Here is a 23,914-nt window from a genome sequence, read left to right as displayed (position 1 = left end):
CACACAGTGAGAAGGTAAGTAATATAATAGCAGAGTCGCAGAGTTATAATTGGAACCCCTGTCAGGGATCCTTCTTCCAGTTATAATCCGTTGTGACTAGAAACTTGGTCCCTGCCCATAAGATACTCTGTTTAGGGGAGGGAAAAGAGAGCTCTAACACAGGCAGCTGGTGAGATTGCCAGTAGGAGCAGAATACAGAGTGCGCTCTGGGGGAGGGGGTCCAGGGTAGCAATAAGGCTGTGCTTCCCACCTCCTGCCTCCCACCTCCCTCAGTGGTACCCTCCCGGGGTGGCTTCTCCCAGACCAGCAGATGGGACGGGGAACCAGCGTTCTCTGTGCTCTCTGCTCAGCTCTCACAAAGACTCTGGGGGCGGCCTAGGGCTGAGGTCACGGCGGCGTGCTCCGCCCGTCTCCAGGCTCCTCCCCATTGGCCATCCTCCCTCACCCCTGTGCCCCTCAGCAGCTGGGATTGTACAAAGGAGCATTAGCCTGGAGCAAGGGAATGAGGTTCCAGCGACTCCTTACTGTGTGGCTTTGAGTAAGTCCTACCACTGTCTAGGATTTTTTTTCTCATCTGGAAAACAAGGGACCTGGGATTGGTGGCTACAATTCCTCATTCACTCTCTCACCATCTGGGACTCTAGGCAGTTGTCTGGATTTGCCATTTCTCATGTTGTTCCACAAGAGGGCGCCAAATCCTAGCTCCTGCCAAATTGGTTCCTTAATGAAAAGGGATGATTTAGCAACGGGAGCTCAGAGGAGGTGATGAGTGTGAGCTGCGCGTGATGGACTGTGTGTGCGCACACGCACGCGTGTGTGCATAGCATCAGAGTTCTCACAACCACCTACATCTGTCACCTCACCTCCACCTTTATCTGTGGTAAGTACAGTTTCTCCTACAGGGGCAGATACCACCCTCGGGGACAGTCACCTCCCACGGGGGACAGGATCCTTCCCGAAGGCTTGCTGAGAGGGGCCAAAGAATAGGCTCTACCAGCAGCGGCCGCTCCCACTTCATCCTGGTGGCGCAGGAGGACCACAGAGGGGTGCCGCCATTTCGGGGAGTGTGGAATTCAGGAAGGGAGACCCTCCTTTTCCCTCTTCTCCCCATGGGGCAATGAAAGGGGAGTTCTCTTACCACAGACCAAGGGAGGGGAACCTCAAGAGAATCACTTGTGAAGTTTGGGAGCCCTCCCCCTCCCCCTGTTAAGTAGTTCCTGGTGACCCTCTTGTGGAAATGCCGCGGAGGGGCCGGCCCCTCGGAAAGCCCCGCATGCTGTCGGTGGAGGCCGATGGCTCGCGGCACAGCCAAGTGAGGGTCAAGGGCGCCCCGCCCTTCCCTCCCGGGGGTGAGGGAGATGGGTACCTGATGAGCTCGCTGGCTGGCGAGACTGTGGGTGGCAGGCTTGCTGGGGACACAGCCTGGGGGTACACACTTTAGAGAACTGCGCCCCGAGGGATTGGCTGGAGTGTGAGGAACCCCCAGTGCCGGGGGTCTCGCCATGTGCCCGCATCGAGCCCCTAGTTAGCGAACTGGATTGGCAGCAGGACCCAGACAAGGAGAGTCCTGTGACCTTCCAAGGGCAACATCTGAAGTGGGGACATCTCCACCCATCCCACCCACAGCATTCAGGGGCTGTGCAGAGAGCGCGGGAGAGCAAAGCCCGCTGCAGTCTAGCCCGGGGGTGGGCAGCTTGAATGAACAGGAGATTGAGGTTTGCAAAAGAGTTGGAAAGAAAGCACTGTAAGAACCAAGAGACAAGATGTATGCTGCTGAGTTCATCCGTGATGGAACAGGGCACATGGAAAAATGAATATAAGGCCTTGAACTCTCTGTGCCTCAGTTGCTCATCTATAAAATGGGCAAAATAGTGGCATCTACCTCTTAGAGCTGCTTGGGGTTCACCAATTTAATCTGTTACATCGCTGAGAACAGTGCCTGGCACTTATAAGGTACTATGAAGACTGGCTGTTAGTCTCTAAGTTGGGACTTCTCCCTGCATCAGGAAAATGTGTTTCCTTTTCCCTTTTACTCAACAGCAGACATCTCTGTGTGGTGAGACCTGCTTTCTGTGAGAGGGGGCAAAGGACAGAAGGGGTCTCCTGAGGTACAAGGTACAAGCTTGCCTCCTGGGGTTGTTAGGCGATGCTAGATGGAATGATTCCCTGTGTTTAATGGGACCATCGCCATATTGCAAAGCAAGCTGGCCGCCAGTTCACTCTAGGAAGGGTGGGCCTGTATCACCTGAAAGGAATGATCTAGCAGAGGCGAGTGGGCCCATGAAGTTGTTTGCTGCCTTGGATTAGAGCTTAACAAGCACATGGCTACATATATCATGCCTTCCTTTGATGTGGAAGGAAATTCGCCAGCCTCTTGGTCCCCAAGATTCGGCTTCTGTCCCTAAGTTCTCTTAATAAACTCTTGATGTAATTCTGGAGTGCGCAGCCTCTGGTTTGGGTCTCTGGCTGGCCCTGGCAATTTTTCACGATTGGGGAGCCATCCAGAAGACTGGAGAAATAAAAAAGGGAAAAGCAGCTTCTGAGAGGGAGATGGGGAGCAAGCCATGGACCCCTGTGTGGGGCCTGGTGGCCCGCGCGCTGGATGCCTGCGGCCCGCTGCACGAGTACGAGATGCCCACCACCCGCCATGGGAGTACAGGACTGGGCTGGGCGCCACTGGGCTGGGGCCTTGTTGGCTGGCTGGCCCTGGTCCGTTATGTTAAGGGAGGGCCGAGAGGGCTGCTCCAGGGGGCTGGTAGCCGACCCCTATTAAAGGCCGAGGTAGACGTTTGGAAACTGGAAGGGGAACTCCAAGTGGAAGAGGATGTACATTTTTATTTACCTCCCTCTGGGCCACTCACATAGCTGAGAAGGTTGAGGAATGAGACGCCAAGTAGAAACTGTAGCTTGCCACTTTGTAAAATTGGGAGGAAGGAAGTTACAGAGGCCCCATAGCGGGCAGTAGCCGCGTCGCCGCGGTGGGACGCCGAGAGCCTGAGACCCCTGGCTCCTTCCAGGCTCTTCCACAGCCCCACCAGCTGCCATGAGAGGGTGGCTGGGGTTTGTCCCTTTTCCTTCCTGAAATGAGCTCATTATGTTGAGATCATGTTGACAGGAGAAGATTAGCTCTCTCACAGGGACCCCTTCATTCCTATGCCATCACCCCCAAGAGCGAGGGTGGGTGGCAGATCCACAAAAGATACGAGGCCCAGGACGCTGCAAAATTTCTTGCTGTTACTTGCTTGGGTAAGACACGCCTGCTGCAGGGGTGGTGGTGGATAAAATACAGTACAAGCGGCTATTCCCCACACAAGGAGAGAATGGACTGTATTAGGAGAACCCCTGTGGGGGCAGCAAGAGTCGTAGCTGTTGTTTCAGCAAAGTCACTTTTCCTTTCTGTGAGCCCTGCGGCTTGAGGGTTATATGGAAAATGAAACCTCTACTCAACGTCATTATCTGGTACCCATGGTCGAATGTCGCATCCTCTGAGTGAGATCCTGGATCTATGGGACATGGGTGTCCATTCAGTGCTTAATTTTATTTTTTAAAAAAGATTTTATTTAATTTTAGACAGAGGGGAAGGAAGGGAGAAAGAGAGGGAGAGAAACATCAGTGTGTGGTTGCCTCGTGCGCCCCCTCTGGGAACTTAGCCCGCAACCCAGGCACGTGCCCTGACTGGGAATCGAACTGGTGACCCTATGCTCTGCAGGCTAGTGCTCAATTCACAGAGCCACACCAGGCAGGACTCAGTGCCTAGTTTTGATAACCCTGTTGTAGTTGCCTTCGATTTGCCTGTTTCCAAGGATAAGCCTGTAACCGTCAGCAGCTGCAGCTACACAGGTGAGAGCGTGTTTCGAGCCTGTGCTGGTAGGTGAGGCGCCAATATAATCTATCGGCACTGTGGCTTCACAGCTATTGCCCACTATGGGGCCTCTGTAACTTTCTTCCTACCAATTTTACAAAGTGTCAAGCTACGGTTTCTATTTATGTTTTTAGCTTTATGCTATGGAAAGAGATTTGGGGCAGACTGCAGGCCCCTGGAGAAGATTAGAGCTGTGTCCCTGCCCGTTCTGATATTTCTCCCCCGCCCCACCGCCAGGGTAGTCTGGAGGCAGATGCGTTGGCCCAAATCAAAACCTTGGTGCCAAACACAAGGTGCAGATTTAGCCCACTGGGCCCATAGAAACGTTGACTTCAAGGGGCAGAAGTAGGATGGAATATCGCAGAGGGAGCAGGTTTGCCTGTAAACTGCAGTGGCATTTTAGCAGCTATACGAGATTGCCAGCTTTGCTCCCGTTTACGGCCAAGAAAGCTGCCTCATCAACCTGGGCACATGCGTAAAGGTAACGACCCAGTGAAAGGCTGGTGATAGGTTATATTGGCCCCTTGCCTACTCGCACAGGCTCAAAACAGGCTCTCACCTGGGTAGCTGCAGCTGCTGACTGTTACAGGCTTGTCCTTGGAGACGGGCACATCAAAGGCAACTGCAAGAGGGTCATCAAAATTAAGCACTGACTGGACACCCATGTCACACAGATCCCGGATCTCACTTCAGAGGACGTGGCATTCAACCAGTGGGTACCAGATAATGACATTGAGTGGAGGTTCCATTTTCCATATAACCGTCAAGCCACAGGGCTCACGGAAAGGAAAAGCGACTTTGCTGAAACAATAGACATGACTGTTGTTCGGGAAAGGCTCCTTGGCTGTGGGGAGGAAGGTACTTGAGCCAGCTTTAATTCATCTTAATGCTCACTCACTCCACAGGGCCTGCTGTGCCGATGACAGATTGGGGACACCTGGGGAAGCCCTTGCTGCAGGTGTGGACGGAGGCAACGCTATGCATTACAGGCGGCCCAAGAAATACTCAGAGGCACCCGATAAGAACCCTAATCTGGTGTACTCCCCCACAGTGACCCTTCAGTGGGTCCGGGTGCCCAGTCCCTCGGGTCAGCGAGTTGGTACGGCCCTCCTTTTCAGGAGCCTGCGGCAGCAGCCGACTGCCGACGGTCTGGCTGCCCGCATTATCATACAAGAAGATCTCCCTGCAGGTTCCAATTAAGCACCTTTTTATTTGCCCCTAGCTTCTTGATTTTTTATGTTCTTGCTTTCGATGATGCGCTCAACACCAGTCTTGTCCTGAAATGGGCTCATTCATATGCTCCAGCATCCAGTCCCCGCTGCTGGGTGTGTCGGCAAACACCGCTGTGTAGCTCTTCCAGAGACCTGTTCTTCCTAACGTTAGTCTGGCTCTTGGGAATCCTGGTGGAAACGATCTCTCCTTGTTCTTTTTGTCATCATTGTTATTACTTTTTCCCCTTGCATGTGTTTATGTTGCTGTTGCGGCCTTTGTCTGCAGTGTGAATGACTGATATCACAAAAAGTGACTTCTGTGTTCCTCCATGTCCTTAGAGGTGTGGGGACCATTGGGGATGAGGGGGTCACACAACATTGTAGAGCCAGTCAGGAGGCATGGAGTTAGGAGAAATGATTCTGCTGCTGTCTTGTGAAGCAGCTGACCATCAGTTTACTCTAGGAGGGGTGGACCCAGGTCACCTGAAAGGAATGTTCTTGCATAGCTTAGAAGGCTCAGTGTTTACATCCTTGCATTACACAGCTCTTAACCAGCCCGTGCCTCGTGGCTGCAAGCCCCCTGTGTTAGCTCGTGACACTTGGCTGCACATATCTGGCCTCTGTCCCCTTTCCATGCAGAAATCCATTGTCTTGCTGCTGCCCCAAACTATGTTTCTGTCTGTAAATTTCCTTAACAAACACATGATGTAATTCTGGGGTTGCCAGACTCTTTCTCAGGTCCCCGAGCCCCGGGGAAATTTCCACAATAGCAGCCCCAATTGCCAGACCCTCAGGGGCTGGTCGTGCTTCTCAGGGAAGACGGGGTTAGTGGTGTTTGTAGAGAAAAAGCACTAAGGACATTTTGTTTTAGGAACAGGGCTGGATACTCTGTGCGGGGGTCCAGTGTCCCCAGCACACGCCTGGCAGCAGAGCGGTCATGGCGGCAAGCTTCCAAACCTGGCATTGCGAGGAGCATCAGAAAAGCCTTCCAGGGACTCCTCAGGAACCGTCAGGTAGGCTCCGGGGCACAGTTCCCCTTGACCATCCACTTCACCAAGGCCACCTCCCCTCCTCCGATTTCTTGGGGGAGGTGACTAACTCTGGCTTCCTGTCCCTCACTGAGAAATCCATAGGAACCATAGGGTTCCTCTCGTCCACGCAGTGTGCTCGAAGGAGGCTGAGGAGAGTGTGGCAACAGGTGACACGGTCTATCGAATTTAAAGTGGAGTCGGTTTCACAGAACACCCCCCTTTAGAAAATACCTGGGCCCTGGGTGCCAAGCAGGCCGCAGGGGGTCCCAGAGGGCTATGAATGTGGCCCTGCACAAAATCGCAAATTTTCTTAAAACCCTTTTCCTGCTCATCAGTTTTTGTTAGTGTTTGTGTATTTAATGTGTGGCCCGGAGACGCCAAAAGGTTGGACACCCCTGCGACAGGGTGAGCAGGACGTGGCTTGCTGGGAAAAAGACCGACCTGCTGCGACCTGGGTCCCATCCTGCCCCCGAAACAATCAGACACTCAGCCAGGGCCAAGAGGTGGGAGTCCTTGTTTATTGTTGCAGCAACTCTTACAGACGTTAGCGTTCAGTTAAATAAAGATAACACGTTAAATACATCACAACCCCCAAAACGCTACGGAGGAGGGGAGGGCGGGCCAGGCCCAGTGACCGGACTCTCGGAGGAAGTACATTCAGTGGGTGTGCGGCGTCCACATTCCAGGCTCGCGTGTATATATACTTTATATATTTATTTATATTTATATATAGAGATCATTGAGTTTTGTGTATACAAAGAACGATATTGTTACAAATACAATACTATACTTCTCCCAATGCTTTACAATAAGCTCTATTTCATCCTCTTTACAGAACAATAGTACAAGTTCATACTCCAGGGGCTGTGCCGAGCTATGTACAAGAAACTTCCTCCCCACACAGTCCTTCTGCGCTGCCTGCACGGAGGGGATGGAGATTCAGGGCTGCATGTGAGTGTGTGAGTGTGTGTGTGTGTGTGTGTTCAAGTTGGCCAAGCCAGGGAAGGAGCAGCCAAACTCAAACCACCACGTGGCCTTGGAAGTGAGAGCGTAAACACATCTAAGAGGAGGTGGCCCTTGGTTGTAAACATTGGTAATGGCCACACCCCTGGTTGAGGGACCCAAGAATGGTTCATGGATGGGTTTCATCGGCGTGCAGGTGGGGCATGGGGGTGACGGGAGCGAGGGGGGAGGTAGTAGGTTACTCTGGGACCGTCTGAGGCCGGCGTGGATGGGCAATGTGCAGAGCAGAGCCGCCTGCAGGGCCTCGGAGTCCAGACCCAGGACGGGCCCCAGGCCCCTTGGAGCCCTCTCTGGTGAGGGGTGGGGGCTCCAGGCATCGCTCTCCATGACATTTCTTCCTCTCGGGAACCTGAGGCTGATGGTGGCTCCCTGACACGTCTGCATGTGAGAAGGCAGAGGTGGGGTGGGTCCTGGTGCACCCTGGCCAGACCAGGATGGGGAGGTGAATCTGTCCCCAAAGCTGAATCCCCAGCATATTCTAACCAAGCGGCAAGAGAGCCTTTTGCCCAGGCCGTGCTTGGGCTGCTCTGTACAGTGTCTTCCCGATTCATTACATGGGGTATTCAGGTATTTACATATATAACTATACATCCTGGGGCGCCAAGGGATATTGACCACCACTTCCCACGGGACTTTCAAAATCAGACTTACTAACATTTCAGATTCTGCCTCCTTGGTTAACCAAAGGTGGATTAACTTCCTCCATCCGACGGGAGCAGAGGGAAAAGAACACACTTCAGCGGGTGACCATGCGCCGAGCTCCATAAACACAGGCTCCCTGGCTGTGAGGAGCCACGCATGTTACCAAGAAGTTAGGTGGTGGATAAATCATCTTACTCTTAGGCTAAAATATGTTCATCCTCTAGAAAAGCTTGTCCAATTGGCTTTTCCAGCACCTGTCAAACTTTCTAAGATTTCTGTGCAGTAGCCAAGGAAGCATATTCTCTCTCTTTGCTCCTTTGGGTGGGTGAAGACACTTCGTTGTAATCACTGGGGAGGCTTCAGAGCCACATGCTAGTGGAGTTCCCGCCCCTGGACAATCTCGGGCAGGCCTCTGAACAGCTGTGTGGGCTGGTGGCCGAGCGGTCACCCTGGGGGCAGGCAGGCTTGGGCCCTCGGAGGACTTCCCAAGGCTCCTGAGGCCTGAAATACCACCAGTCACGCTGCTTTCATGTCTTAGCCACGCCCTCTTTGGCGGAGGAGAGATGAACTTATGACTCTCTAGTATTTAATCGTATTATCGGACACTCTCTGCAGGTAAATGGAGAACCGGGAGCCAGGTTCCGGCCTGCCCACCGGGCTGCCCTGGAGAAGAGGCGGCCCTTCCCTGAGAGGACGCTCGGGCAGCGTGGCCCCACTTCCCCAGGGCTTGCTGTGCCGCACCCCGAGACATCGGCCGCTGACGCCCTGGAAGCTTCCGGCTTCCTGAGCTGAAGCAGAAAACTCAGAAGGTACAGAGATCCTGGGGAACTGACCGCACACTCTGGTAAAGTGTCCTGTTCCTAATCTCTATATTCACTTTTCTCCCTCCCCTAAACCCTCCCTTCGTTCTGGAAATACATACTCCCCAACATGTGCTCACCAGATTCCTCTTTCCACAAACACAACATAAATATCCCAAGTGCAGAGAACAGGGACTATATTAATATTATAAAATATATTAGTTTCTCTTTCCCTGTCTCTGCTGAGGTCATGAACGAAACAAAAACCAAACTAAGCCATACCCCATCTACATGAAAACAAAATGCTCTTTGGACCAAAGAATAAGTAAAAACTGGCTCAGAGTAATATTACTAAAATATTTGCACTGAACTGAGACGGAACCCAAAACATGAGGCACCTGATAAAAAACATGTAACACTCCACACCAGTGAAACTCCTGGGCACACGAGGCAGCAAGATGATGTTTCTGGAACGTATTTGGGGATTCTTAGGCATAGCTTGAGGTCATTATTGTCCCCTTAGTTTTGTGGTTTATGTACTCTTCTGGCCTTTCCAATGTCCCATCCTGCCTAGCGGCCCTGAGCACAGAAGAAAATGTAACATGAACGCGCCTGCGTCCTTGTCTTCCAGGTGAGCAGTCTAACCTTCCCAGACTCCCCGTGTGAGTGTGTGTGTGTGTGGAGGGGGTTGAGGGGAGGCCACTAGAGCACTTTGAGCCAAGGGTGCGCCGTCAGGGCCAGGCCTCAGCCCCAGAAGGGGCAGTTCTCTCAGGACGGAGCTGACCAGGCCCTGCAGGTCTCACCGGCCAGGGGGAGGGGCCCCACAGAGAGGTAACGTGGGTTCTCCAGGGGCTCTGTGTCTGTCCTGCGCGGTGGGAGAGAAGGGTGACAGATATGCAAACGAGACTGTGTGTACATACAGGTGTGTGACAGGGATGGAGGCAGACAGCGGCTGCCCACGTTCATCTAACAGTGTGTAACCTCAGGACAACCTAGAGAAGCTACGGCTGTCCCAGGAATCACCCACAAACAAGAAGATACCCTGGTCCAAGGCAGCTCCCCTTCTGTCCTGGGGGGAGGAGGCTCCTGTTAGAAAATACAATTATGTTGAAATTAAAACTAGCTATAGAAGAGGCCTACAGTTGGCTCAGAGATTCTGGGCAGAAGTAACAAATGGTGCCCCAAGTCAGTGGTGGGCAGGGCCTATCCTTAAAGACACCGGCTGGTCGCCTGTTCCTACCAGATTCCGGCAAACTGACTCGAGGAGAGCAGGGATCAGCGACTGAATAGTAGGCACTGCTGAATCAGCTGCTGTGCTGTCCCTTGGAGCTCCTTCTAAGAGGCCTGCACCTCTTGGGAAGGGAGGATGTCCCCTTGGGCAGTGACAGCCCTCCTTAGGCCCCCGGGGGCCCATCAGGACAGTCCAGTCCAGTCCTGGGCAGAGACCCGGTGGATACTGGCTGTTACCCATCCTCAAGGGAGTGCATACAAAACTTCCCTGGTATTCAAAAAAAAAAAAAAGCAAACTGAAGAGAGAGAGCACAGAGGTCTTTACAGATTCTTTCCTTCCCGTGTAGACTGAGTGTGGGCGCAAGAGGGGAACGTCTCAGTGGGCACACAGATGCAGAACGAGAAACACAACCACGAGTGAGGAGAGTCCTCCATGCATGCGCCCGGCGGGGGCGCGGCTCAGATGTAAACGGGCTGCTCCTGCGCTGTCAGCAGTCGGTACATGGCAGCCGGCATCGTCTTCATGTGGATCTGAGGGCGGGAACACATGTTAGCAGGCGCTGAGGCTTGAAGCCCAGGGCCCAGGGCCAGGGGAGGGGGGCACCTCCCACCATGGGGGGACGTGAAGACCCGCACCCAACACCACTGCCAGCAGGGACCTGACCCAGGGGCCTCTAGGAAGAGTGGAGTCCACAGGCTTTCTAAAGAATTTGGGGTGACGGAGTAGCGATGAGAAACACGTAGCGTTTATTCTCCCAAATGCTTTTATTCTCATCAGGCCTTTTTTTTTTTAAAAGGACAGAACGGTTAAAATGGAAGTAAAAAGCTGGGGGGTTCTAACTGTTCCTGCCGCTCTTCTCCCTGGTGTGGGGCCCAGGAAACAAGCCCTGGAACAGCCACTAGGACCCGGCCCAAGGCCATGCGAGGGACACCCTTCTGGAGGCCTGTTCTGCTGAGGAGACTTGAATCTGAGACTTAAATCTCCCAGGCAGATTTGGTGAGGTTCCCGGGGAAAAAAATGGAGAGAACTGGGCTGTACAGAGAGAAGTTGCATAAATCTGAGGGCAATAAGAGAAGTTGAGTTTATTTTGCTTTGTTTTGTTTCCGATTTCACACAGAAGTGAGATCAAAGTGAGTATGTCTTTCTCCCTTTGACTTCTGTCACTTAGCACAATACCCTCAAGGTCCAAAACAAACTCGTTCATTCAGAGAACAGAGAGGCAGTTGCCAGAAGGGAAGGGGGTCAACTGCATGGTAATGAACGGTCACTAGGCTTTTTGGGGCGATCATTTTGTAGTGCACACAGATGTTCAGTTATGATACTGTGCACTTGAAACATACAGGGGGTGGGTGCAAAAGTAGGTTTACAGTTGTAATACAAATAAATAATACATTGATAAGTAATAATGCAAGAGTAAACTCTATTTCATATATTCACAACTATAAACCTCCTTCTGCCTACCCCTGTATTTAAAAAAGAGAAAGTGAGCGAATCCTAAAGGTGTCCTGATTTTTATCTCATGGAGATGCTTTCTGACAACCTTTCATTAATAAAATCTGGCCCGAGACAGGCTGTTCTGGTTGTCGAAGAGTGTTTAGGAAGCCTTGGTCAGGGCCTGGCATGGGGCAGCAGAGGACCCCCAGCCCTGGCCCCCGTTCCTACCTCCCCCACAGCATTGGAGAGGATGTGGACAATCTTCTCGTGTGGGGTGGCAACCACGCTCTGGCCGTTGATTTCAATGATCCGATGTCCCACGCGGACGCCTCCTCTCTCAGCTATTCCGCCTCGCATGAGGCTGCAGATCTATCAGAGTCAAAGGTCAAGTCACCCCTGGTGGGCAGGGACCTGGGTGGGACATAAAACTGTCTTTTCTGGAGTCCCCCGCCTCTTGCACTCTCTTCCCTGATAAGCTGCCATGGTTAGGCTTTGGGCATTGAAATCTGTTTCTTTTCACAGGGAATAGGGTTCTGTACACCCACATGGCCACCTCCTTCACGCACTGTGCACAGGAAATGCAGCACATCACTGGATTTCATGCACACTGAATTCTGACTACTTTTCATCCTAGCTGGGGCTTGGTAAAAAGAGCTGTTTGGGCCTGTCGCCAAGCTGCCAATGTTTTCAAACTGTCAGCCTATAACTCAGGTGAGTTTTATTTCCCACAATCACCACTGGACTCAAACGCCAAATGTTTAATTCTAGCCGCCACTATTTAGGGTCATAGCTACACGAGCAAAGTGGGGCTGGAATCCCACTCTGTGTTCCAGAGCTGGAGGGTAGTTGCTCCTTTTGGCTTTCCCAACTCAGTGGCGCTTGGTCAAACTCCCTTCTCACAGAAATGACAACGTGGCTGGGTTTTGTCCCAGTGGGTGGGCAGACGCTGCAGGCTGGTGCCTGCGTTTCCGCATTGGGAGGGTTCTGGGCTCCACACGGTAGGGGGTAGCCACCCCTACCTCACACACAAAACGGGGGGAATTTTCCCAAAAGAATGTTTTGAATGTACAAAGTTGACTTTTAACTCCAGACTGTGCACCTCTATTTAAAAGCCTCTGCAGATGAGACTGAGACATCTTGCAACATGGAAGCCTTCAGCCCATCAAGTACTCCAGGTCAAAAGGTTCCTGAGGTGCTAACCACACTGCAAATAAAAATGAGGGCCCAAGAGAGACTCAACTGTTATATAACAACCCTTTGTTCCTATTTCAACTTTTAATATCATTCAAATAGGAACAAAGCAAATAAGGAAGTATAAACAGATGGAAATACGATGTCAGACTAAAATGATGGAGGTAGCTTCTCTCCAAAAAGCAAATGATGCTGTGGAGGCACAAAGAGCAGATAAGTGGGCTGAATATTTCAACTCCAACTGGAAACTTCAAATGGGTATTTCTAAACCTTAAAACATACTTGGAATAACATTTTGATTACCTACAACTTTTACCTGAAATTTAAGGAGAAAAAAAAGAGTAGAATTCTTCTATCTAGAATAGAATTTTTCTACCTAGAAAGATGAATGCACAAAAAGCACACCAAAATCTGTAAAATCAAGAGGTTACAGGCCCTGGCTGGGTAGCTCAGCTGGTGAGAGTACTGTGCTGATATGCCAAGGTTGTGGGACCTGTCAAGGCACATACGAGAACCAACCAATGAATGCATAAGTGAGTGCAACAACAAATCGATGTCTCTCTCTCTCTCTCCCCCTCTCCCCCCTCTCTAAAATCAATCAAATAAAGAAAAACAAAAGAGGTTACAGAGGACAGATTTGCCACCCAAGCCCGGAATGACTATGAATCCAGAAAGGCAAGCTTGGGCAAAAAGGAAGGGGCATGAAGCATGGAATTTCTGTTTGGGATGAAGAAAAAGTTCTGGAAAGACATAATGGTTATGGTCATACCCCTTTGTGAATGTACTTAATGCCACTGAACTGTGTGCTTAAAAATAATTTAAATTGTCAATTTAATGCGTATATTTTTCCAGGATGAAAAGAAGTATTTTTAAGGCTGACATTCAAGTGATAAAAATACTCTGCATCGCCAAAGTGCCAATCGAGCTTAAAAAGGCTAAACATGGATTAATCATGTGTAATAGCAGGGGGCTGGGGTTCTGAGCCTGGGCTGTGAGCTGGACTCACGGGGAGCTTTGAAGCCCTTCCCCCAGCCCCCAGTGCTCCGCACCCCAATGTGGGGAGCAGCAGCAGCTTTGCAGGGGCTCGGGTATACACCCAAGGGTGGTGACAGGGTGGCAGTCCCCTAAGGCCAGAGGTAAAGGAAGACCTTGCTGCACGATCCCAGGCTACCTCAGGTTACCCCTGGGAGGGCCACCCTACAACGGTCCCGAGGAGGCTCGGGCCCCGAGGGCCAGGGCTCTGAGAAGGGCCTTTCTCGCCACACGTGGGAAGGCAAAGACCTTCCTGTCTGGGGAGGAAGTGAGGCTGCCTTCACCTACTTACCCCTTTCCTTGCTGGATTCTTTCAGGGCACTGACCAGCCTTAAAAATAAAAAATAAAATGCCAAAAACTGCGGCACATTTACGTCAGAGTTTTGGAAAAGGGTCTGCGGTTTTACTTACAATTCCGTTCTGGACGCTGAAACCCAGCTGGTAGCGAAGGTCTGGCCTCCTGATCAACACAGTGGTCACCGGAGGACACCTCACAATGTTCAGCTTCACCCGGGCCTGGTTCTTCAAGCCCTGGTAAGTGAACAAAGCACAGTGGATACGGCGGCCACCCAGGCAGGCAGACGAGATCAGGGCACTCAGCACTGAAGGCAAAAGAAGCCCTTGTGAGACTTTTGTCACTTCGTCGACTCCTGAAGTACCCCCAATCCACTGCCAGATGGTGTCAGCTCGGGGAGAAACCACCTGCTTTTACACAGAGCCCTGTCACCCTGTGTAGAGGCCCAGGTCTGTTGTGGGCAGTGCCTTCATTTTGGGAAATGGGCTGTGTTTGAGGGACCTGAATAAAGCGGTCATCTGGGCAGTGAAGAAGGAAAGGGCCACATGTGCTTCTTGGCTTGAAAGATGACGGCTATACCGTATCTCCCCGGTCAGGAGACAAGTGGGAAATGGACTCTTTCTCTGAAAGGCAAACTCTAGCAATTCCTCCTCTTCGAACAAAGAAGACCTGACTCACAGTGACGGGGCCAATTCACCGGGACTTGTTTTCCTTCCATCGCTAATGCCCCTGCACCCCCATCCTCTCTGCCTGTTACAGATTTTATCAACATTCCCACGAGCGCCCCAGGGGGAAAGCAGGGAGCAGGCAGGACTCCGTGAAGGCCTCCTTGGGAGAATGAATAGGGTGCTGCAGGGAAGGGAGGGAGGGAAGGAGGGAGGGAGGGAGGGAAGAAGACAGACTCGGAGACAGTCTGCGGGTCTGAGGTTTTATGGTCCTTGCTAACATGGCTCTCCCTCTAAGAATCAAGCGAAAGGGAGCCTTCACAGATAAAAAGGGGCCATGCCCTGGTTTCAGAGCCTGTTCATAGAGCTTCCTCCACCCTACTCTGTCTATGCTGAGCTCAGGCCATCTCCCTGTCCCCTGATCGCACAGCCGTGACCAGAGCCCTGGTCTGCTCAGGAACACTCTGAGAAAATCGCCTCAGGCAGGGGAAGGGTTCGCTCTTACAGGTCCTATCACAGACTTGTGAGCTTCACCCTGAAAGGAAGGCAATACAGCCCTGGAACCAGCTTCCGTCTCCCAGGCCTCCTGCAGACCCCGCCCTGCCTCACCTTACGCCTGCAGGCCAGGTGGTCCAGACCCAGCGGCCTACAGCAGGTGTTTCCCAGCCCGTTTCAAGTCACGGCGCACAGAGGAAAAGATGGTATTTTTGCACCTTGGAATAAACAGACCACAGGGCTTGTGGCCGGAGGCCTTGCTTCCCCGGCCCTGCGTGAGAGCTGAGGTAGGGGAACCTTAGCTCGCCTGCGGTCACAGCCTCCCCCACAGGACTTCCCTCTAGTGAGGCAGCTGACGGGGAGAAGGCTCAAGGTCCGCCCCATTCCCATCCTCGAAAGGGTCAGGGGGAGGGGGGCAGCTGGTCCTAAATGACAGTTCTGTGGGGTGGAAGGGCAACCTCTCCTCCAGCAACCACCCAAGGACGGACAGGTGGTCACAAAAAGGTGGGCTCTATTCCTCCCAAGTGCGCCGTATCCTCTGGTCATTTAGAAAATGAGTCCAGTGTGTGTCCCTCATTTCAGCCTGAAAGGGGGTTGCCTCTCATTCTGTGAACAGAAATCTGCAAATTCTGCAGCTGCTGCCCCCACCGTCCCTCCCTGACCAGTCTGCAAAGCCCCTCTCTGTGGCGGGTCAGGACCTCTCTTTCACATGTTATAGGTGAGGACAGACATGGGCATGAACCTGACTTGACTTGTCCAAGGCCCTGTGGGGTCAGAACCGGGATGATGGTTCCCTGCTCCAGCCTCTGCTTTCCTCGCAAGCGCCTTGCCTAGGGGGCAGATGAAACTGGTGCTAGGTGACTTCAGCACCAACAGAACTGGGGCAAGAATGCGACGTGCCACTTTGGTAGAAGTGACCCATATGCCTTTATTTCTACGTCATGAAGATATGCTTTTTATTTTTATATTTTTTAAACATTTATTTATTTACTGTTTTTAGAGAGGAGAAGAGGGAGAGAAATATCAATGTGTGGTTACATTTCGTGTGCCCCTTGCTGAGGACCTGGTTTGCAACCCAGGCATGTGCCCTACACTGGGAATTGAACTGGTGACCCTTTGGTTCACAGGCCAGAACTCAATCCACTGAGCCACACCAGCCAGAGCAATGAAGATATGCTTTAGATCGAGGGTGGACAGGGGCTTTGTTTGCTTCTGGGTGTCTAGCTTCATTATGCTTGGCCAATAGGTATATACCAGTGGTTCTCGGGACCCCACACCAGCAGCAGCAAGACCTGGCCACTTCTACTAAAAATGCAGAGTCGGGGGTCCACCCAGACCTGCTGAATCAGAAGCTCTCGGGGCGGGGGGAACCCAACAATCTGTGTTGACAAGCCTTCCTGGTGACTTGATAGACACTCTCAGTGATACTCAATTTTGGGAACAACGGGGGTAGACAACCACGGCAGAACAGTGAACTCATCTGCACTCAGGTTAACTAATGATGTCCACTTACTGCTGACACCCGTGGCCAGTGGGCTCTGTGAGAATGAGCTAGTAAAGTTAAGGCAGGGGAGAGGGCTTACGGGAGACCTGGTTGTCCTAACGCCCAGTCAGCCTTCTGCAGGTCTGTACCATGTGTTGAGAGTCCCTAAGATCACTGTCCCCCAAAACCCATTCTGGTGTTGAAACCAGCCATACCACTTGTCACTGATCACTAACTCTTGCCAGGCACCGATCTGGAGAGCTGTCTCCTTTAACATCCTTGACAAACTGGCAGCTCTAATGATATCCATTTCATAAAAAAGGAAACTGAGGCTCAGACATACTAAGCAACTCACCCAAATTCACCCACAGCAACATTCAATTCCAGGTCTGTCTGGATTAGAACCCACGGCATTTTCTCCTACCCTGTGATCTTTCATATAGAAAATGGGAGAAATTGTGTCATTCGTGAGTCAGGCCTGCTCAACCAAGAAGCCAGAGAGAGCGACGAAGCTCGGGACTGGTGTCCCACGTCTTTTCCTCCAGCCCTTGCGCGGGACCATGTTTTCAGCTGGCTGTCCTGCCTGCAGAGGGTTCTCCCAGGCTCCCGTGACCGGCTCCCCCTCTGCCTCTGGTTGATTCCAGTTTGTCCTCTCAACATGTGCATCCTGATGGGCTCCATTTAACTTCCCACCTCCAGCGTCTCAGCCTGTTTCCTCGGAGTTCTCAATTGCTCTGTTTTCTGTGGGAGCTGAGCCTCCCATCGCTGTAATGTGGTTTATGGTGACTGAGTGTACACATAGGCAGCAGTTACCAGTGTCGCTCTGTGGTTTCTGGAACGTCTCTGGGAAGCCTCTCTGGTTGAAGAAATGATTTCAAAGCAAAGCATGAGATGAGCTGAGGGAGTCTCCCTGGCCTTCCGTGGACAGCAGGTCCGTTGCCCCCGCGGGCAGGTTCATGGTCCGCGCCACTGCTCTGGCTTTTTGCTGCTGACATCAGTGCTTGGTGAAGAGGACTCTGCGGTGTCAGGAGACCTGGGCTCAAGATTTGTGTCTTCCACCATTGTCCACGGGGCCTTAGACGCTCCGCTCTCCTCTCTTCTACTGCAGTCTCATCGTCAAAACATAAGGTGCCACCTGCTGAGGTCTCTTCCTGTTCTCATTTCTATGATTTCACCCCTTTTCATGCTTTTTTCTTTCCTGACTGTGTTTGCTGACACCACATTATACTTAGAAATTAAAAATAGGCAGAAAGGAGGGGCTTGCTTAGACATCATTCATGCATGTTATTTCTTTTTCCTTTGAGCACGTCCTCATTCACTTAATAAATAGTTACGGGTCATTTGCTATGTGCCAAGAAATGCGTTAGGCACTGGGAGCAGGTGGAGCAGGACCTCTGGGAGCTCAGGGGAGGCTTCGGGACGCATGGCAGACCAGCTAGAGGGCTTGATCCCTTCACCTCTCCCTCTCCACAATCAAACACCACGAGACCAGGAATTTGTGGGAAGCAAGAGCAAAGAATGCTAAACACAGAGGAACAATGTAGGACCGTGGCCCTTCAGACAAAGTCATCTGCTTTCAATGCGGACACCTGTTAGCCACTGGGACTCTTCAGGCATGTCCGCGAGCTGCAGGAAGGCCTCTCTGAGCAGACTGAAAAGCGAGAGGACGACTGTTTTCTGAATGTTACCTAAACGTTCACACTGCTCCGGTGGGTTCCTTCCTTCTGTGTGAATTGATTTAAGACAGCTGATTTGTCCCTCAGGGAATGAATTTCTAGACCGGGACGCGTGCTGCATGGTGAGGCTCAGCGAGGCGGCAATTTGAAGTAACCAGACCTTGCACTTGCTCTGCCGTTCCTAATCAATGCCTCAAGTTGGGCCCCATTAGCTTGGGTTGCTGAGCTGCCATTTTATTAGAGGTGCCAATTAAATAAACGGTCATTTCATCCCCATGACGACAGTGGAATGGTACAGCAAATTAAGAAATCTGGTGGGAGGGAAAGGGTAGGAAAGTGGAGAGGGGAGAGGAGAGAAGCCAGAATCATTTCTATGGCAACAGGCGAGCAGAACCAGGATGATCCTATGGAAGAGGGGATGTGGTGCTCCAGTTTCAGAAGGAAAACAATCAGGAGGGCAGGGCCATGGGGCAACGAACAGGCAGGCTGCTAACATGCTTTGCCTACCAATTACTATGCTTTAGGCATTATGACAGGAAAAATAACAGCTAGGGCAGAAAGCAATTAAAACAATTCAATACCTCTATCTCTATTCTAGAACTGTCTTCTATTTCCTATGACTCAGGGGAAAAAGGGTCAACATGTATTAAAGTGGCCATACACAGAACACATGGCTTGTTCCTCGAAGCACTGCCTGAAGCTTGTGGTGTCATCACCGGGGAGCTTGCTGAAAATGCAGAATCCCACCCCAGACCTGCTGAACCAGAACGTGCATTTTTTAACAAGATCCCCAGGTGATTCAAATCAACGTTTGTGAAGCACTGATTTACCGGGATGAGAGCTGCTTGTTAAAATTCATCGCAAGGGGCACGGACGCACTCTGAAATAAACAACGCTAACAGGGAGCCACGAGAGGCCCACAACCCTCCACGTAGTGGCCCAAGGCAGCGGCACAGGGATGGTGTGAGCATCTGCTCAGGTGCAGGCAGCAAGGGGGTGTTGTCTAGAGAACTTAAATACACCACTAGAAAGCTGTAATCAGTGGTAAAATTCTCCCAGCCAGGGGACCAGGGTTGGGCCAATCACATCTTTTCCTTCCACAAAGTGGAGCATCGGGCAGGGAGGCAGGGCAGGGAGCCTGCCTGTTGTGCGCTTCTCTGCTGCCGACAGCCACGGAGGCACTGGTTTTCTTACTGTCCATCTTTACCAGTGATGTGTCTTTCATCCCCACATGGCCTTTAAATTTTCTGATTTTACAGACACCTCTATTTGCAGACATCAAGGGTCAGCTACTTGCACAAACAAACCGTTTCCTGGTAGGCTCAGACCGTGTGGACCATACTCTGAGGAAGCTTTGTTTCCACCCTGATGTGGGGACCGGTCGGACATAGGACGAGTCCCCGTGTGGTGCCAGGGGACGTGCGCGCTGCCCTCATGCGCCTCAGCCTGCCTCATCCCATCTGCCTCATCCCATCTGCCTCCTTCCTGAAGAGGCAGGGAGGGGTGGTGAGAGGCATCTGGACTTGTGTGTCAGCCGGGGTGGGGGTGGGGGAGTCCCGGGCAAGTCACCTTTGGAGCCTCTGATGACTCCTCTGTAAACTGTAAACCAGGTGTTTGCTGCCCCCTCCCCAGTGGGCTGTCTGTCTAGAGGAGGATGGAAGGTGACTCTGCGAAGGGCCAGGCACTGCCGGCAGGTGCGACGTGGGCACTGGCACGCAGCCTCGCCAGTCCCAGCCGGGCCCCAGCCCCACCCTCACTCCGATGATCCCCACTCCCGGCTCCTCCTCCCCAAACCTTTCCTCACCCGGATCAAGCCCCCCCAGACCCTCGCTCACCGTCCTCCGCCTCCCCTGACTTCTCTGCCCCACACCTGAACTTGTGTACCCCCGAGTCAGGCATTCTCAGCCCCAGCACTGCTGACACTTGGGCTGGGCAAATCCTTTGCTGTGGGGCCGCTCTGTGCATTGAAGGATGTTTGGCAGCACCCTGGTCTCCACTCCCTGGATACCACTAGCATGTCGTCCTCCCTAGTTGTGACAACCCAGATAGTCTCTGGACATTACTAAATGTCCCCTGGGGTCCAAGATCTCCCCTGGGTGAGAACCGCAGCCCCAGGTGACTGTCTGGCTTACTGACCTGAGGACAATTCTGTTGAGGCTCAAGGGGAGAGAGCGCTGTGACTGAGCGGCAATGCCTGTGGATGGGCACCGTGTCAGAGAGTGGTGCTATCGGGGCCGGAGGGCCCGTCTTTGCTCTAAACACAATTTCTGGGGCGAATCTGTATGTAGTAACTTGATGGTAAACACTGAGTGCAGGCTGGCGCCCTCTGTACTTGTCCTCCTCAGTGCCTGACACTTAGAATATGTTCATAAATGTTCATGACTACGCTGTTGTCATGCTTCAGGTCTATGACAGAAGTCGATATCCCCCATTTCCGGGTACCTTGATAATGCTCTGGCAGGTGGACAGAGGCAGGCCCACCAGGCTGGTGCCATTGATGGACATGATCTGGTCTCCGATATTCAGCTTCCCCGATTTCTCGGCAGGCCCTCCATGCATCATGTTGGCTATGATCACAGTTGGCAGGATGGACCCCCAGCCGGACTCGACGATCACCACACCTAGGATCTCCCCTTTCTGCTTCTCTATGAACACCTGAATGGAGAGAAACACTTAGAAAGCCTGAATCAGCAACCACCCAGGGCAGGGACGGAAATCAAATCACTTGCCCTCTTCCTGCCTTGACTAAAGAAAGACATTTCCCCAAGGACTCCAGCCCAATGAGTCCTGGCTCCTCTGTACTCCATGGCATTGGCGTGGGTAAGAAACGATTTACACAGGCCTACACCCGTTTTTGTTATTCTTGTTCCACATAAGCAGTCTCGACCTGGCACTACAGCCACTAAGGGCACCGTTTTTGTTTAGTTTTCCCCTCATAGCCTCCGGTGAGGGCGGGGCGGGGGGTGGGACTGTGTAGGTGAGAACTTTGGTGGTAAGTTACGGTTCCCAGGAATAGCTTTTGGATTCTGTTCACTGGTTCCCCTGTTCTACAATGCTCTCCCAAGATTTAAGATTTTTGAGTTAAAAATTAATTAATATGCAATGTTTTACAGAAAACACTTCTCTGCAAGGAGAAGGCTGGAGAAAAAGAAAACAAAAAGATGCTGAAGTTATCACCACCGACAGACTGAAAGTGTAAACAGAAGACCACACTCTAGAGAGGCATCCCTTTGGTTGCCTTCCGCGGGGGGCGGAGAAGACAGGGGCTAGTGTTGGGTATCTGCTGGCTGGCAAGGGTTGCAGGGACACCGCAAAGGGGTAGGACAGGTCTTAGAAGCATCCGACAGAGAATGTGTGTGCATTTATTTATTGCTATTCACGGATACGCATGTGCTCAAACATACACTGTGGTGGTGGCTCTTGGGGCCTGACAAAGCCTCCTTCACAGGCTGGGCTCTCCTACCCGCCACTGCTGCAGCTCACAGTGGTCCCCTCTCTGGAGAACTGCCCTTAGCCAAGTGGGAGACAACGCATGTTGAATTGTGTCCTAACACCCACTGCCTCAGAATATGACCTTATTTGTATACAGGATTTTTATAGAGGTAATCAAGTTCAACTGTGGTCAGTTTAATCCAATATGACTGACGTCCTTATAAGAAGGGGAAATTTGGACAAAGGGACATGCATAGAGGGAAGACAACACAAAGACTCAAGAAAACACCCATCTACAAGCCAAGCAGAAAAACTTGGCAAAGATCCTTCCTCTAAGCCTTCAGAAGGAAAACCACCCTGCTGAATTCTTTATCTCAGACTTCCAGCCTCTAGAATGAGGAGATAATAAATTTCTGTCATTGAAGCCATCCAGCCTGCAGTACTTGGTCAAGGCACTCCAAGCACAAGGATACAACCCCGCCGAACCTTGGCATCAATAATGATCGGCACCGAGTATCAGTAACGGCCAGTTCCCTTGGCCCCAGGTGGTTTGTTGCCCAGAGCGTCCCTGTGGATCAGAATGAGGCTCATCTCCAGGGAGGCCCCGTCTCTGCTCTGCATCCACTATCTTGGTGCCCACTCTTTCCTGAGTGACCTCTCCTCCCAAATCCCTTGAATGAGAATCCCCATCTCAGGCTCTGCTTCTAGGGAACACAGGATGCCTAACATACATTAGTGAACCAAAAAATCATTTTCTCATAGAGGTACCTTTTTACCTATTGGATCAAGTCCAACCTGCTCAGCTGGACTTTTAAGCCCCCCGGTTCCGACCCAAACCCCATACCCGGCCTCCTTCTGCCCTTATGTGCACCACCTGCCTCATTCCTGGCTCCCCAGGCCGTTCCTGAGCTTTTCTGACCTTCATGCTTCTGTTACTTTGGCCCAGCCCTCTGCATGCCCTACACATTCCAGAGACTACCCAGACCTCCAGACCAGCTCAGTTGGCTCCGTTTCCTCCAGACACTCCCGCAGAGCCGGGTCTGAAGCTTGGGGCTTCCCTGCAGGAATGCAGCATTCGTTGTCTGAAACTCCGGACCTGCTCCATTCTGCCAAGCACGGTTGTCTCTGACTGATGCTTGCACAAGTACCATCATTTCACGTTTTCCGTGCCCTTTCCTAGACTGTGGGCTTGATAAGGGCCAAGTACAGGTCCTGTCTACCTCTGGAACCCACCCCAAATTTAGCCTAGGGGGGCGGGAGGCAGAGGATGCTCCGCCTCACTAGTGATGGCCCTCCACTGCAATATTCAATCACGGCGCCTCATGCACGGGAACCAGAAGTGGACCTGAGCTCTTAGTAACGTCCTTCTGATACCTCACTCTTTGGCCCCCCGTCCCCAGGCTCCCTGGAGCTCCTACCCGCTGGCCCAGCTTCAGAAAGTACCTACATCTTTGCAGTTTTCCGACTTGGAGAAGTGGATCAGGTCGTCGTTGTACATGTCCTGGGTGTTGAGCAGGTCACTATACTCCTTCTGGCTGAGATCTTCAGGGTTAATCCCGTTGGCCCTGAGGAATTCCTGGTAAGCCACGCTAAACGCCTGTCCTATGGACTGAGCGATCAGCTGGGCCTAGATAGTAGCCAGAGAGGGAAGATGAGGGTTAATAGGGCAGCCCTGTTGGTGGATAGCCTGCCTCCCAGCAGGCCTATGAAGCCTAAGACATCGGCTGGGCCAGGGGGTCTACACAGGGCACTAATGATTGCCAGAGGTCATTTTCAAAATTAGGGGGGTCATATAGTATGTATATGTATATATGTGTGTGTGTGTGTGTGTGTGTGTGTGTGTGTGTGTGTTCCTTCCAGAGAGAGAGCAAGGAGAGGGGTGACAGAGGGAAACATCAACTGGCTGCCTCCCACACAGACCCCAACTGGGGCTGATCACATGTGCCCTGATTGGGAATCTAATCTGCAACCTTCCGGTGCATGGGCTGATGATGCTCCAACTCACTGGGGCACACTAGCTAGGCAGTGGGGACATTTTTGATTATGACTAAGGGAGCTACTGGCAATCAAGAAACAAGAGTCAGAGATTCTGGACTTACAACCGTGCAAAGGACAGTCCTACACTTTGATGAGTCATTATATGCCTTACATAGTTTTCAAACATCCCACTGGGCACTCAGGTACATGGAAGCCTTGTGTCTCAGTGTCTGAGTTCAGGACCCAACTCAAATTTACATAAAAACAGAGAGACTTTAATTACGCACGTTGACTGTTCCAAGAACACAACTACTGTGTAAACTGAGAGAATATTTTGTTTTTGCCAGTACTTTACAAGGGGTAAGCTTCACAACTTTGGAACAGCATCAGCAATAGTGGTATCTGGGTTTGCGAGAAATCACATCACTATCACT

The 23,914-nt window shown here is 51.8% G+C and overlaps 1 protein-coding gene across 1 annotated transcript in view; it reads right to left on the bottom strand.

Moving 5' to 3' along the window:
• Positions 1 to 8,683: 8,683 nt before the first annotated feature.
• APBA1 (amyloid beta precursor protein binding family A member 1) overlaps positions 8,684 to 23,914 on the bottom strand; it is a 204,885-nt gene continuing 189,654 nt past the window's right edge. Inside the window, exons 9-13 of the mRNA XM_054583040.1 lie at positions 22,951 to 23,130; positions 20,514 to 20,726; positions 13,869 to 13,988; positions 11,463 to 11,603; positions 8,684 to 10,330 (exon numbers count right to left, since the gene is read on the bottom strand). Of these exons, the coding sequence (XP_054439015.1) occupies positions 10,259 to 10,330; positions 11,463 to 11,603; positions 13,869 to 13,988; positions 20,514 to 20,726; positions 22,951 to 23,130 (726 nt within the window). The 3' untranslated portion in view covers positions 8,684 to 10,258. The remainder of the gene's footprint in view (positions 10,331 to 11,462; positions 11,604 to 13,868; positions 13,989 to 20,513; positions 20,727 to 22,950; positions 23,131 to 23,914) is intronic.

This window comes from Pteronotus mesoamericanus, unplaced genomic scaffold (assembly GCF_021234165.1).
Source record: "Pteronotus mesoamericanus isolate MK-2021 breed Mesoamerican mustached bat unplaced genomic scaffold, CSHL_Meso_final contig_73, whole genome shotgun sequence".
In the NCBI taxonomy this organism is placed as follows: Eukaryota; Metazoa; Chordata; class Mammalia; order Chiroptera; family Mormoopidae; genus Pteronotus; species Pteronotus mesoamericanus.
The sequence above is the reverse complement of the archived record's forward strand: the minus strand, read 5'-3'. Positions and strand labels throughout refer to the sequence as shown.